This window comes from Adelges cooleyi, unplaced genomic scaffold (assembly GCF_023614345.1).
Source record: "Adelges cooleyi isolate 19-005CV unplaced genomic scaffold, UGA_ACOO_1.1 ACOO_flye_CR_arks_rails_tigmint_CR_PRNA_574, whole genome shotgun sequence".
Taxonomy (NCBI): Eukaryota; Metazoa; Arthropoda; class Insecta; order Hemiptera; family Adelgidae; genus Adelges; species Adelges cooleyi.
Genome location: NW_026096268.1, coordinates 2,141,013 through 2,156,412, shown reverse-complemented (window position 1 = coordinate 2,156,412; position 15,400 = coordinate 2,141,013). Strand labels below are relative to the sequence as shown.

Sequence of the window (15,400 nt, the reverse complement as noted above, 5' to 3'; positions counted from 1 at the left end):
CATTTTCATGTTATTTTTCTATATTATAAAACTATAGTTTTCCTTATGAGTAGATTTTTTTTTAAGAAAGTAAATCACATAATATAATAAATTTGCTTTAAACATTTTTGGGAATTTTACATAATATAAATGAACTTCTATCCGTCGCGCGGGGTAAAAATGTACCCTTAGCCACATAATGTAGTTTGTATGACAAACGTGAAAAGTTTACCTAAGCCACACTTAATTTAAGTTTAGTATTTTTAATTTAATTTCTTAGTTTTCTTAATTTAAGAAAACCGCGCAAAGGTTGATCTAATAGAAGTAATTGAACTGATAGAAGGTTAACTAATTTTATATTAATACGTGCAATAAACACACTACAAACAAGTTAAACAAACAAATGTAATTCGAACTAAATTATTAAGTGAAGTACCTTTTCCCGCGAGACGGGTTTTACTTAGAAGATAAAACGCAAACTCCAAACTTCGGAGTCTTGATTTACTTTTGTGTAATATTTAATTCTTTATTGATTTTTATTACAAGCATATTGCCATCTCAAATGTCTCTAAAGTAGTAAAAATAATGTCTTACGTGTTTATCTTCGTAATAATATGTAGAAAGTATAATGCACACGTTGTTAGACAATACATATAAATGATCTCTTTTTGCATATATCTGCGAAACCCGTAATTTATACTAATCAAACATTTTTGAGTAATAGGTATATTATGCACTACTTAAGTACTAAATCTTAAATTTAAGTAAAACAGTAAAAAAAATTCTAAGTTAGAAAGAATAAATTAATCCTTATAAATAAATATTACAATATAAAGTACAAGAAAATTAACTTTACATTTCATTTGTATACTAATATTATGTGTAACTATTACAAACGTAGGAAATATAATTTTGTTTTAATAAACAATACAATATCATTTTAAAAAATAGTACACGGATAAGTACACTTATCTAACAATAATAATACAACATACTACAAACATAACAACGTAATATTTCTGTTAAATATATTTTGTTCTTAAACATTAATGTAGTTTATAATGATAATAATAATAATATATTACAAAACAAATTAATGATCACTAATTTATAATAATATGTATTCAAACGTCTCGTAACATCTCTGCGTCAAAATAATCAAAGTATGATTTGAATTTTGAGTATAAACATTTTCAATTCCGGCCACGCTTACCCGCATACGCATAATAAAGTATTAGTATTAAAAAATATGAAATAGAAACAGGAGGATTCATCATATTATTATATTATGCGTTTACACGAAAAATTAGTCCGTTCTAAGTACAATCCGGACAAGTAAACCAATATAAATAATAATTAAAGCACATTATTATTGTCACGCAACAACATTATTTATCGGTATGAGTTTTGCATCCACGCACGACTACTCCTGAATATTTTACAGCAGTATTCCGGTAAACGTTACTAAGATAATTATATAATAAGATAACAGTTGCTGATAACCATCTACGTTAGTACCACGGCTTTGTGTACACACGGCCCGTTGGGTCCTTCGAGTAGCGCAGGCCACAAGTAAGTCCGGACTTGATCGCTTTCCAAATTCGAAGCATGGTACCTCACATGCAAGTCCCGTTTAAACGCCCGTTGTTCGTACTCCAAAACATAACTGGGTGTCTACAAGAAGGGGAAAAAATGCAAACAAAGAAACATGTTAAATTGGATAAATTAATTTTTCGAAAACAAATGAAAATTATTTTTATTGTAGGCAAATTAAGTCGTGAAACCCATAAATCATCCGTGGTGATAAAAAAAAAACAACTGTCGACATAAAAAAATAAAACGTTTTCAAATAAAAAGCACGTTTCGTTTTATTTTGGCGCCCGTTTGAAACATCATATATAACAATTGCGTTTATTAGTGCGAACAGCGTAATCATCGTATAATTTGTTATATCACACAATTAAAATAAAAAAACAGTTTTGGACTGAAATTATTTAATAAAAACTAGTTTACTGGTATAATATTATTGTTATGTTAAAAGCCTTACTTGATTTACTAACGCCCAGGCTAAACGAACGGAATCGCGTATGTACTGATGGAGGCCCGAACAAGTCTTCAGACAAGGGTAATCGTACAGAGTTGCCCACAGCTGAGAACTTACTTCCTGTTAGGGAATCGCACAGGGTTACTAAAAGTTTCAAAAATAATAATGATAATAATGTGATTTGAAATTCCATACCTCAATGCATTGGGTCAAGTCGAACGTGTCGACGGTTCTTCTTAAGTATGCGCATATAGACGCCTCCAATTCAACATGCGCAGGACCCGAAGGAGTTGGATAGAATAACAGTCTTTTCACTTGTTCTTTTTTTTGGTTCAGCATGGCTTGTGTCGACCTGAAGGCCAACTGCGAAGGCGAAATTAAGGTTATTTAGCAATCTGTAGTATAACCATAAAATGATTAAACACCAAGAGGCGGTGTTTGACTTACGACGACGACGGAAAAAAGTATTTTCGATTTCAGTTCTGTGGCGTCGAGGAGCTGAGGTAGTAAATCTAACTTTTCCAGAGCTTCCACGCGAGCCTGAGAATACAAATTTCCGTAACATCTGACCAACCTCGTTCCGCTTAACTCCCTGTAAAAAATTAACCAACGGTATTTAAACGGTATTGACAAGTGACACTTTTCTACTATTATTATCAATTTAAGTAGGTATGTGATTCAGAGTTGTAAGTATTAACTAGTAAGTCAACATACATTTTTGTTCGTGAAACAAATAATGGAAAATAACGATATTAGCGCAGTAAAAGTATTAGTGATTGCAGGCAATGGTAATTAACTTAAAACTCAATTGACTATTTATGCAAATAATTTATGTATTTTGTACATAACAAGATTAGTATAACAAATTTAGTGTACACAGCGTTTTAACTTTTAATCATATTATTTTATGTTTTTTTTTTATTCTTTTATAAACTATAACAAAAACTCTGGAACCGAGATAAAAAAAAGTCGCTTTATTCGTATTATAATATTTATTGCTATTTTAAAAATGGATTCGTTTATAATTAATTAAATTACCCGATAGTGAGACTCGGCCCTGACGCTTGAGTAACTTTCATTAAGAACTCTTTGATGAATGAACGTAAAACAAAATATTTCGGAACCTTCGTAATTGCATTACATGGTATAATTTTGAAAAGTCCAAGTATTAAAGGATTGCGAGCACGAAAAATAATTGATGAGTAATGTTAGAAAAAAAGGGATGATAGTTGTTTTAACTGAATAAATAAAACCTTTTAATAATTCAAATAAAAAATGCGCATTTCTTCGCCGTCACGCAAAAAACGACTAAATGCAACGAGTGGCAGAGTAAAAGAATATATTTTTAAATGACTTGTAATAATGAAATTATTATAGCGAGCATGTGTCTCGTAAAGGGAATAACATAATATTCTACTATTTTCTCTAGTATAAATCATCTTTGAACGGGACATTTTTCGTACTTATAAGATATAACTTAATTAACTAACAAATTATGCAACTCGGCATGTATATGTTTAGTTTATTATTAGTCGAACGTACTTGGAAGCTTGCGTCTGCTTAGCGACTTTAGTGGCAGACTCTAGTTTGGCTTTGGTTCTTTCCAATTCGGCCTTGGTAGTCTCTAGTTCGGTTTGCAGAGCCAACAACTCGCGGCCGTCGTTGGCCGCTTGCATCTGCAAAGTGGCTTGTGGCTCACACTTGTGACAGCAGGTCAACGTGTTTACCGATTTCTCGGTCGACCATTCCCAATTGGGCGCCGCTGAACCATGAAAAAACACACAATACAAATTTAAGGCAAACGTAAAAACAAAACCGTGTACAAATGTAAAATATAAGCAACGGTTCGTTCGCACATCGCATTGATTCCATCCAATCCTCCGCCTTCCTATATTATGATACATTTTTATTCAGCCACTTTTCCGTCCAACCCAGAATTATTATTGATCCCATATCCACCATAGCCTAAGCACACTCCCAGACGCCTACAGCCGTGGCGGTGCAGCCGTAGGGGGGGAAAGCGGTTTAGTTTAACTATATGTAAATACACCAACAGCTAGTGTTTTCTGTGGCAGCTTTTCTGTGTCGCAAATCGTTGTACGTACTATCATTGTTGCCCCATTCGCTGCTGATCGCTTCCTCAATGCAAATTGCAATAATAATAATAGTAATAACTGCAGATGGTTTGGGTACCGCGTGCGACTTTCTCTGTGCTTGATCGGATGCGTGCGAGCGGACCATAAAATAAATAATGCGCGACAGCTGCTGCTGCTGCTGCTAGAATAGCGCAAATTAACATAAGAGAAAAAAACTGCCGGATGGCATACGAACCCGTCGTGGACGATTCCGCTCCATCCGGTGGACTTGCCGAACTCGACCCAGTGCTTAACACCAACCTGGTCCGAGTGCTATGGTTGCTGCTCGATCTCACTGTAATACATAAATAAAAACGCGTTTAAGGATTAGTATAACATACATACAGCTTGTTAACCGAGTTTTAGCTTCAAAACGGAGCTAAAAAGGTTCACGTTTTTTTTTTTTAAATATATAAATCTGTCAAAAAATCCGTCGTTTGTAATATTTTTTGGAATATCAAATTACCGACTTGGTCGCCGTATGTTGGTGTATGGTGCAACGTACTAGTTGTTAACGTACTAACGCGTATAACGTTAACGGGAAACTACTTTTAAATATCACATTTTGACACTTAATTCCGATGCGGATATATAAATGAAAGTTTAACCTATAAAGTTCATACGAAGACTGGCAATATTGATTTTTAGGAATCATTTTATCTTGTAATAATTGCACTCGGAATTAACAAAAAAAGAAAAACAGCAATTTTTGTTTACACAACTTTTGTTGTTTTACATCGTTGATACATGCCCACAGGCTACACCGATACATTATGACAACCTACAGCAAATGACACAAAATCGCTTGGGTTCTATTACACGGTGTACTGTATAGTGTTTACTGTTGTATATTGTATAATATATATGACAACACATTATTTGATAATCCCAATTTTCTTTATTTTTCGTATTATTTAATACAATAGTTTGTACCCGTGTTACTGGCTATGGTGTTACATGTAAAATCATTAAATTCCAGTTGTGCTATACGTTTCTGGACAATTTTGGTAATTACGAATTACGATAGGCTTGATCTCTTAAGCTGGGTCTAAATCTATGGGGCTTTCCTCGGGCGATTTGTTTTCAAGTTGGGTAGATATGCATTTAGATCAAAGTGGAATATATTACTATGTAAGTCTAGGGTTCAAATAGTCTGAACATTTATAAACGGATTGCCTCCAAAACTACTTACGAATTTCGTCCCATAATCTCAAAATCGAATCATTACATAAAGAGGTTTCCTCTGGCTATAGCTATTCGCGAAAACAACATAGTATAACACAAGTACAAAAATACAAGTCAAATATCTAAAAGGGGTTTTTTTTTAATTTTTTTACTATTAACCATAACTAGAAATTAGTTACTGAAAATTGCTAAATTATCAGTTAAATATTGTGATGCTATTTTAAAAGTTATAATCATAATCATACTTGTTCATATAACCATACCACATTTTATTATAACAAGTTCATTGACATAATGTTGTAACGGCTGACTTCTTTTGCATAATATGAAACCATCTTATCTTTTCAATTCCCATTCTGTTTTAACCTCTAACATTTTTCTTTATCATGGTTCGTTAGTTTTTCAATATATAATTTTTATTAGCAGTTCTTAAACAGTTGACATTTTCACCTGAACTTAGTTAAATTATATTATACTGTTGTTATAACTTATAACGTGTACTTTGCAATTATAAAATTGTTAATACATCGATACGATTTTTTGCATGTGATTTAGGATGGCTTTTTTTCTCGTTTCCAATTTTGGTTCATTGATGCGCCAATGTTTTTTATGTGCTTGTTTAAAGTACTGACGAATTCCTAAGATTAACCGTTGTTGCCAGTATTATGGTTAAACAAGCAAACCAAGGGTTTCTTGTTGGGATTACACTACCTAGTCAAAGCTGTCAAACAGTGTATTCAGCGACGGCCGAAAGCGATACATTATTTTGAATAGAGTTTTAACTAAAATCCCGTAGAACATAATTATTTTAATTTTCTCCGTTTATTTCAGCATATCTTCATTAACGAAACGTTTTTGCTCATCACACTACCGTGCCGTGGATACGTGCCGCCGATCGACGGATCCGTTTAAATATACTTGTCTAGTCTAAGTATACAGTATGCTAGTTGGGTGTGTGTGAGTGTGTCTATGTGTATGTATTATATAGGTAAGTACGTGAAGACATGTGTAATGTGAAATTATTATCGTCTGGGTATGTTTTACAGGGGCGTTAATGCGCGAGCACGACTTTCGGAATTTAATGATGATTATCGCGCCGACCGGCAGGCGCGTATTTTGGCGGAGACTTATCGGCGACCGGTAAATTCGCGTTAACACGTCGCAAAAAAAATATATAATATACTATTGACCACGTAGGGTATACACGGTTTGTTTGTATCTTCTCTTATGTGAATATAAAAAAAAAAGTTCTCACGTGCAGGTACACATCACGGCGGGCAACCGACGATTTCTCTGCGATAGATAATATGGTAGCGAACGGCCGACTCGTGTGGAGCTACTAGATTTGTAATAATTATTATTTAAAAAAAAATTAAGGATGACTATAATACAACGGCTATACAGGCAGGATACTTCCTCGGACAAAAGGAAAGTCGGTAGTTCTGATTGTGTTTTGATGTTTACGCCGTGTTTGCCGTGTACCGTCGTGTGATGCGATATCATCATGCGAGGGTCACGGGCAAAATGGGTCAGAATGCACTTTAAGTGTCACGTGGGGGGCTGTGGTGGGCAGACCTCTCGCACACGCATATCACAATGCAATTTATTCGCCCGCAGCGGTCTCGTATGGCGTATATTATGCTGTACAACATTATTATGCCTGTTGGTTTTTTTATTATGTTTACCTCCGACCGGGTGTAACTCGCATTCCGGTATTTTCTTATACGTACATTTTTTTTCGATTTAATTCGCGACGTGAAACCGAGAACCGATGCTTTTGACAACACTGCCGTCCCCTCACATACCTCTTCTGTAAACGATATATTATTTTCGTGGATCCCATGGCTTCAAAAATACACTAATGGGCAAACCATTTTTGTTTGTTTTTTACTCTAACGTGCATGCGGTTTTTCGGTTCGGCTCGCGTCTCCGGCAAACGGCGGTAAATATTGCTTGTTTACGCCGAACGCACTTACACCGCATCGGGCATAATATATTTGCCTAATTTATAGCACCGACACGATATTGTTCCGTTAGACCAAATTGCATTTAATACCTACATTACCTATACGTGTAACGAAAACCCACATATTACCATAATAATGCGTTCAGTTAAGCAATTTCATGCGTCCAACGGCAAATAGATACCTACATCGAATACCGATATTGGTTTTGTAAATATTTAATAAACCGTAGCGAATCGCATTGTTATTTCCAGCTATAGTTAATTGATCTACACAATTATTCACTTGGTCGGCCATTCCAAAAACACATGTATCGACCAATATATTCTGTCAAAAATATATATATATATATATAACTCATAACAGCTAATAGTCTCACCTATATAATACGTTTTTATAAATATATAATTTGTGCTAACGATGATAATAATAATTGGCCAGTTCAAAACCTTTGTTCGCCTCTAAAGTCAAAACGGGAAACGGTTTCCCTAAAAAAAAAATTATGTTCTCATGAAAACGATAAAATAGAAATGGTTATTTTTAATGTCATAAAACCGTGCAGTATATACTATTCCGTGCGAACAAAATAATTACAACACACTCAGTTATAAAGACGATGGAATTCGAATTAATGTAAACCCGCATGTTAAACTTTCTACACACATTTACCATTAACTACCTTATAATCTTATGTGTATTACAAATTAAAACAGCCCATGTCAATAATTAATTCGTCGAAAGCATTATACATTCCTCCATTCTCGATTTTCATACAATAATATAATCATTCATAGAGTCATAATATAGAGATTGAATAGAATATATATACTATATATTTTATATAGAATGCATAGCTAGAAACACATTCAAGTAACAAATCGATATTGAATACAACATAATATAACGCCTACGCGAAACGAAATATCATGGGAAATAATGAAATATGAATGATATAATAAATCAGTTTATTAACCAGAACAAAATATCAAATATTTTGGTCTTCTATTACTTAAAAATTATAAGTTATATAGATTTAAAATAGTTTATAAATGATTTACCTACCTATTTGGTCAATATAACGCATACAATTATATTTGTCTGTTATTCCGAAATTTTAACTAATACACAGTTTACTAAATGGGATCGCGATGGTAATTTAGTGAGCTATTTAAAAATTGATCCATTTCGAGGAGATTCAGGATGTGGTAGTAGCGGTGAGAAAAAATTATGGCATATTTTTGTTTTTGGCCTGACGTAGTTTATAAAAACCCACCATTTTTTTTTTTTTTTTGTAGCACAACCGTATCTCACATTATTTCTCCTGAAGGCACGGCTAATAAATCTTTAAAAATATTGTTTATAAATACTTTTCAAATTTAAGTTTTCATGGGATTAAGTTAAATCTGTTCATTTTTTAAGGAGTTTTTTCGATTTTGATAGGGTAAAAGACTTTTACTAAAAGTATACTTTTTTATATCTGACCCGTTAAAGCGTATTTGACGTAGGATACTTGATCAGCGAACAAAAAAAAAATTAAAAACTTCATCGTTGTAAAATAATTACCTTTTTAGCTCTGGGTCAACGCTATCGATTTTATTGTGAAAGTATATTATAATAATAAAGTAAACAAAAATATGATTTACCCGAACGCGATATAAAATTGTGTCTCGCTCGTTTGGTGACATAGGGTGAATTTCCTGACATCATTATGGCACTGTCAGAGTCAGAATGGTATCCAGATATATCACTTGAGTCTTCGTCTTCAGCTACTTCTTTCATTAGCTCTAAAACCTAAAAAAAAAAAAAAACAATTACCGACGGGTTAATGTAGATTGTCTGGGTGGGGTTCGCTCAAATTTCCTAAATCCTTACTCGTTCAACGGAAATAGTTTCGGACGATATCATGATAAAAAAAAAAAAAATAGAAAATAATATGCTTAATGATTAGTTATAATATTGGTAATTTGTACTTCAAAGTTATCTCGAATATCTCGGGATCATGATTTCAGTTCGCCCGAGAATCATATTCTCACAACCAACATTTATTTGTTTTGCTAGTCGAAGTGATACTTTCACATCGATATGTACTGTTTCGCCTTAATAATTATATGTATCGGTAATAGGGAAAATCCGAATTCAATCCACGACTGCGGTCACCGCCAAATGCTTTACAAGCGAAAAAGTAAACCAACCAATCTTAGGTAGTGGGCACTGTGTAATTAGCAATATTATAGTATTTTTTGACGGCCAATTAGTGTCTAATTATTAGACAAATCAATTGATACATGTGATCGAACATCATGAGTTGCACACTTGCACCTAAACCGGCTATTAATTGTGTTGATTAGACATTAAAATAACAGGATTATTTATTTTCCTATAATTTCGCTGCTCGGATAACCTCGATAAAACAAAAATTGTGTATCGGCTAAGTACTTTGGCGGTTGGACGCATTAAAAACTCGTAAAAAACATGTGTGAAATTAATGTAATAAAAAAAAAAGTGTACTTCGCCATTACGGGGTAAGCAACATATAGGTACTGGTTAGAAAGTCAATAAACGTATGGTTTATGATTCAGAACAACACCTCATTAACCCGTTTAAATGTCGTGTATCGTTTAGTGTACCAACGGGTTAATGGATTCAATGTCAATACGTGTTGTCTTCACGAAGTCCATTAAACCAAAACCGATTTCAAGTACTTTCGATGTTTAAAATTTAAACAAAATTGTATTTTCTATAAAATGGTTAGAAAATAAAATCAAAACATAATTTTATTAATGATTTTATGACGCATTAAATCAAAAGGTTATAAGTACAAGTATTTGAAATGTGCCTTTAAACATTTTCTTTTAAAATATTTGTTTATTTAGGCTATTTTATCTGAACAAATATACTATGTATAAAACTATCTTGCGACTACGGTTAAAATAGTATCTAATGAGAACTCTAATATTACACCTATGTTTTTATTATAAATATATGTATCTTGTAAAACAAACAAAAAATGACACTTGTAAAAGATATTTATTAATTTAAAATCATCACTTACTTATGAAAAATATTTCAACTTCGAACATTCATAAAAAAATTAATTTTGTAGTGAAAAATTTAATTACGAATGGTAACTGAAATTAGTTTAACAGTGGTTTTGTTCGTTATTTATAGTTAATATTTGTGCTTTACTGTTAAGGCATTTTAATTACTTTATTATTGTAACATACATAATATGAAAAACGTAATATGAATGCAGTTAATGATTAGTGTCCACATTTATGTATTTTTATATCACAAAAAGTGTAAACTAATATTAACAAATCGATAAATTTACAATTAAAAACAAAGCAATTTTCTGATAAACTTTGTTTAAATTGGATATCAAATGTTAGCTAAAGTTTTAGACATTAATTAGTTAATATTAGGTTTAAAATCGACGGGGTGTTACTTGTTAACTTTTTGACACGAGTATAACTAAAATCATCATTCATCTTTGAAACTTATTATTAATGTCCTGCTGTCTACGTCCCATTAAAAAACACATGTTAAACCATTAGTAGGTAATAGGTACGTTACAGGCCTCGATTATACATAACGGTATTATTATATTTGATTTATTAAGCTTATTATGAATTACATTAAAATGATAAATTGTTGTCTAAGAATATGTATCATTTGTAGGTACTGTAAATATATACCTCAACATAATATTATTTTGAATGGACAAGTAAAACAAATAATTTTTAGCTCAATATATTTTCGAACCATGAATAAAATAAATAATTCATAAACGTACTTATATTTATTTAACACATCTATAATTATGATTTTAAAAAATGGGCAAAAAATTTACATATTATTCTAAACAGTAAGGTCATTGACGCGGGTAAGAATGTAATTCGGCGAACGATTTAAAACAATTGATGAGTTGATTCCGTTTATCGTTAACATAATGTCCCTAGAGAACAAAAATATTAATCACCTAACCCCACAGTTTTTCAAGTATAAAAACACTCACTCATGCACACTATACGACTTAGTTTTTTTTAAGATAACTCTATTTATTTAATATGTAGCTTCTAAACTTATTGACATTTATCCTTTTCCACAAATTGTTATACTGGCAGTACGTCGAATTTTTAATTTCTATTAAAAATTAAAAATTGTTCTTGTGTTAGTTTATACTTAAGAAAAGTAAAAACTGAAAACATAGTTCTTTAGACATCCGACTTGATTAACACGACAATTTGTATTATAACCTCACCTGACCATTTAAAGTTGTAGTACGCGTACTCTATGCTAGTAAAATTTGTGATAGAAAATATCAGGTTAGTATACATTTGAGGACAGATATTATGTTCAGTGGTATTGAAAATTATATGAGAAATTTACTAGGTTAAGGAGAAATTTCGTCGCAGAAATAGAAAATAGAGCGTTTCACAAGAGGTTGCTTAGAAGTGACGTTGGTATAAGGGAGAAAATGAAAGATTAGGCTGAGATTCTTTAGACTTGAAGTCTAGGAATCGAAATAGTCCAGAAAGTAAGAAAAATTAAATCGAAAAAGTTTGTTGACGTTATTAAAGAGACGAAACAACAGTGTGATAAAATTAAAAATATTTAACACACTAGGTATAAAGAAAAACAATTATCTATTTGTATCTTTTTTTTTCCATTCTTTTATACGTTTGAATAACCGCATTTTGATAATTGACGGTATTGTTCTACGAGTATAAACGGAACGCCTTGGAGAAAACGAATTTTAAACAAGTAGGCATAACGCACATTGAGAGTATTAAATAAGTATGACATTGAGAGTGTTGTTTATATGTTACAACATTGGATGAAAAGTTAACTAACGATATGTTGGCCGATTTGCGTAATATTTGATCTATAGAAAAGAAAATGCTAATGAAGTCGAATACTATTATATTATTACAATTATGAAAAACACTCATTCGTATTATGATGCAATTACGTTACTATTAAAAACTATATTAATACTGTATGGCGTACAAGACGGTTACGTCTAGGCAACTTCGTACACCGTGTAGGTATACATGCATAATGTACTTCCAATATTCTTAAGCCAACTACAAAATGGCAGAAATTACACGGTGCCCTCGGAGTATTACGCTTATTGCGTGCTCATAATGCCTTATTTTACAGTTACCGTATACAAAAATTATACCACGGATGTCAGTTCGTTCACACACCGCGTTAGCGTTATAGAATGAGCATAATGGAAAAGATGAATATGTGAGAAAAGCGGATGCGCGTGTGTGTGTGTGTGTGTGTGTATGTGTGTGCAGCTAGTTTTCTTGATAATAACGCTTCGACAGCGGCAGCGATGGACTTGTCCACACGGTCATTGATCTCGTGTACGACACTTCTGTGAATCGCATAGATACACATTCGGTGACACCACATTTCCACCCGCGTTCGACACTAGTATCTATGTACGGTCGATACTATTATATGTATCTTACCGTTTGAACGATTCGTGACGACTGCGAAACCGAATTTTCCGACTAGCCTAACCCACATACGACTTGATATGATCTATAATTACACACGATGATCTGTACAACGCGACTGAACTCACTTGTTCGCAAGCGTGCGAGTATCTCATCAACAGAGGTGCGAGGACGGGCTCCGAATCGACTTTGAGTTCTTTTTTGAGCTGGGTGAACTGGAACAACGCGTCCTTGTCGTACTCGACGCGCCGTTTAAGTATGGTCAAGAGTATCGCCATCGACTTGTTTTCTAAAACGGGCTCCACGACATTCAGCAACGTTTTATTTTTGATCAACCGTTCCTGGATGTCGGTTTGCCGGAGCGACAACTGCCTCTGGTGCGAGGCCTGCACGGGCGCCGGACCCTTGCTAACCCCGTCCCGTTTACCGGACAGACTGAGCTCCTCGAGCTTGAGCAAAGCCGCTTTGTACGTGTCCACCAGTTTTTGGAACTCGACTTTGAGCGCGTCGTGCAAGTTGGTCAAAGTTTCGTCGCTGGTGCCTACCAACCCGTGCTGCCCTAGACCCTCGACCGCCTTGTCCAACGACCGGCGGCGCACCTGCAACGCTTTGCGCAACTTGGGCTCGGACAGGACGATCACTTTCAACAGCTTTCTGGTGCTGCCCAACCATCTCTCGGTGCCACCCGTGGTGCTGGTGAACAACTTGACGAGCTGCATGAGCACGTGGTCGGGCCTCAACACCTTGACGCCGCAGTCGGACGACAGGAATACCTTGGCGTAGAGCGCCTCTAGTATGGATAGGCTGTGCGGCATGGCTTCGACGAACAGGTCGATGGGCAGCTGGTTAAGAATGGACGTGAACGTGTTGTGACTGAGGCGGTTTATGAAATTGGCGGCCTCTCTGTATTGCGCGTTCTCGTACAGAAGCAGTATGCGCTTCACGGCGAACCTAGGACTCACGTCGGCAATGGTCATGGAGCTGACCAGCTCGGGGAATCCGTCCACCCAGTTGGAGTTGCGCCATTGCATTTTCTGCACGTTCACCGCGTGCCTGTTCCTGTCGGGTTTGATGCGGTTGCCCAGAGCTTTTACCGGTTCCGAACTGTAAGAGTTCCACGTGGCCGACGGGTCGGCCAAAGGAGGCGGCGGCAGGGTCAACATGGTTCCACTTCTCGGGTACGCCTCGTAGTATCTGTTCATTTTTTACACATAACAACGCAGTGGGCCGCACGCGATCGCGGTCAACACAAAATCAAATATGGATAAACAAAGCGATAGAACCAACTAAACTGTCGCGTTAACTTAAAATAAAAAAAATAAAAAACACCGCGCGAGTAGTACTTGTACACGGTGACTGTTTACACTTTACACTGTTTTGGTTTGTATGCACGCGGTCGACGACATGCACGAGTGAATACACAAGCGAAACTGGTCAGGTGAGAGACTCTCCGGAGACTGGGTGTTCGAAGAGCCGGCTGGTGTACGGCGAGCCGGTTAACGACTCTTCGTGGGAGAAAACCACGTTAACCGTTGCAATGTCAGTGTCCATGCTGATAAGTGGAATTAAAGAAAAAAAAAAATTCGCTTGTCCCTAGGCGACCACGTAGGTAAATTCATGCAAATTAGCACGAGCGCATTTGTTCGGCCGGAGAAGTTTCACGAACGCTCTAAATGAGTATAGTAAATATTTGAAAAGAAAACGAAATCCCGGGGATTCATCAGTAATCGCGACGCTAAAACAACTACCGTGAAGCACGAACCGCAAAAACCAATTGAACGAACCGCAAATTATTACTAATTTATAAGTAGATTTATAACACAACGAAATATATAATTTTGAATTTGATTAGTCTTCGTAAACGAAACATTCTCGAATCTGGCTCATTCGAATTTTTATGCAAAATTAGTCACCGCGACGAAGTGCTGTCGATATTATTATAAAACGCCGAAAAACGTATATTATGATGGTCATGGCTCACGAACTTTGCTTATATTCGAAATAATTTGCGCATGTTCACTTTAAAGTCATTTATTATCCATTTGTTTTAACAGGTTAAGCGCCAAGGCAAAAAAAAAATAACTAATATCATGACGCCATGTAGGGTTTATGGACCCTACGGTGTATTATGTCAATAACGCCACGTAGGGTCTTTAGGCCCTACATGTGCAACTTATTTTTTTCGGCGCGTAGGGTCTCTAAATTCATAGTGTAAAGTAACCCGTAGAGTCGATGGGCCCTACATGGCGCTTAACCTGTTAAGGTACTAGAATTTCAATTTATTGTTTCTAATAAACTTATAGTATTTTTAATTCTTTCAAAAAATTAGATCAATACAATAACAATTTTCAAAAGAAATTGATATTTGTATTAATATTATTACTAATATAATTTGTTTATTGAATCCCATGTCACATATACATTAATTCATGGTGTTTTGAAAAAGTTGGACCTGATGAGTTAAATAAATGCTAAAGTAACGAATATTATATATATATATATATGATATCATGCGAAAGTATTTATCCCACAATATTAGAATTTTCATTTGAGTTTTACAAACAAAAAACTACGTTTTCTTCCGTTAATCTTATTAAATGTATCATTGTGTTTGTAATGACA

At 34.6% G+C, this 15,400-nt stretch overlaps 1 protein-coding gene across 1 annotated transcript; it reads right to left on the bottom strand.

The window, feature by feature from the left end:
- Positions 1-41: 41 nt before the first annotated feature.
- On the bottom strand, positions 42-14,252 carry LOC126843535 (uncharacterized). Its single transcript, XM_050581119.1, has 8 exons — positions 12,907-14,252; positions 8,951-9,098; positions 4,355-4,453; positions 3,566-3,785; positions 2,471-2,615; positions 2,219-2,386; positions 2,027-2,143; positions 42-1,653 (listed from the first exon to the last, which is right to left on the bottom strand). The coding sequence occupies exons 1-8, from the start codon at positions 13,978-13,980 to the stop codon at positions 1,486-1,488; spliced, it is 2,139 nt and encodes a 712-aa protein (XP_050437076.1). The 5' UTR covers positions 13,981-14,252; the 3' UTR covers positions 42-1,485.
- Positions 14,253-15,400: the final 1,148 nt, after the last annotated feature.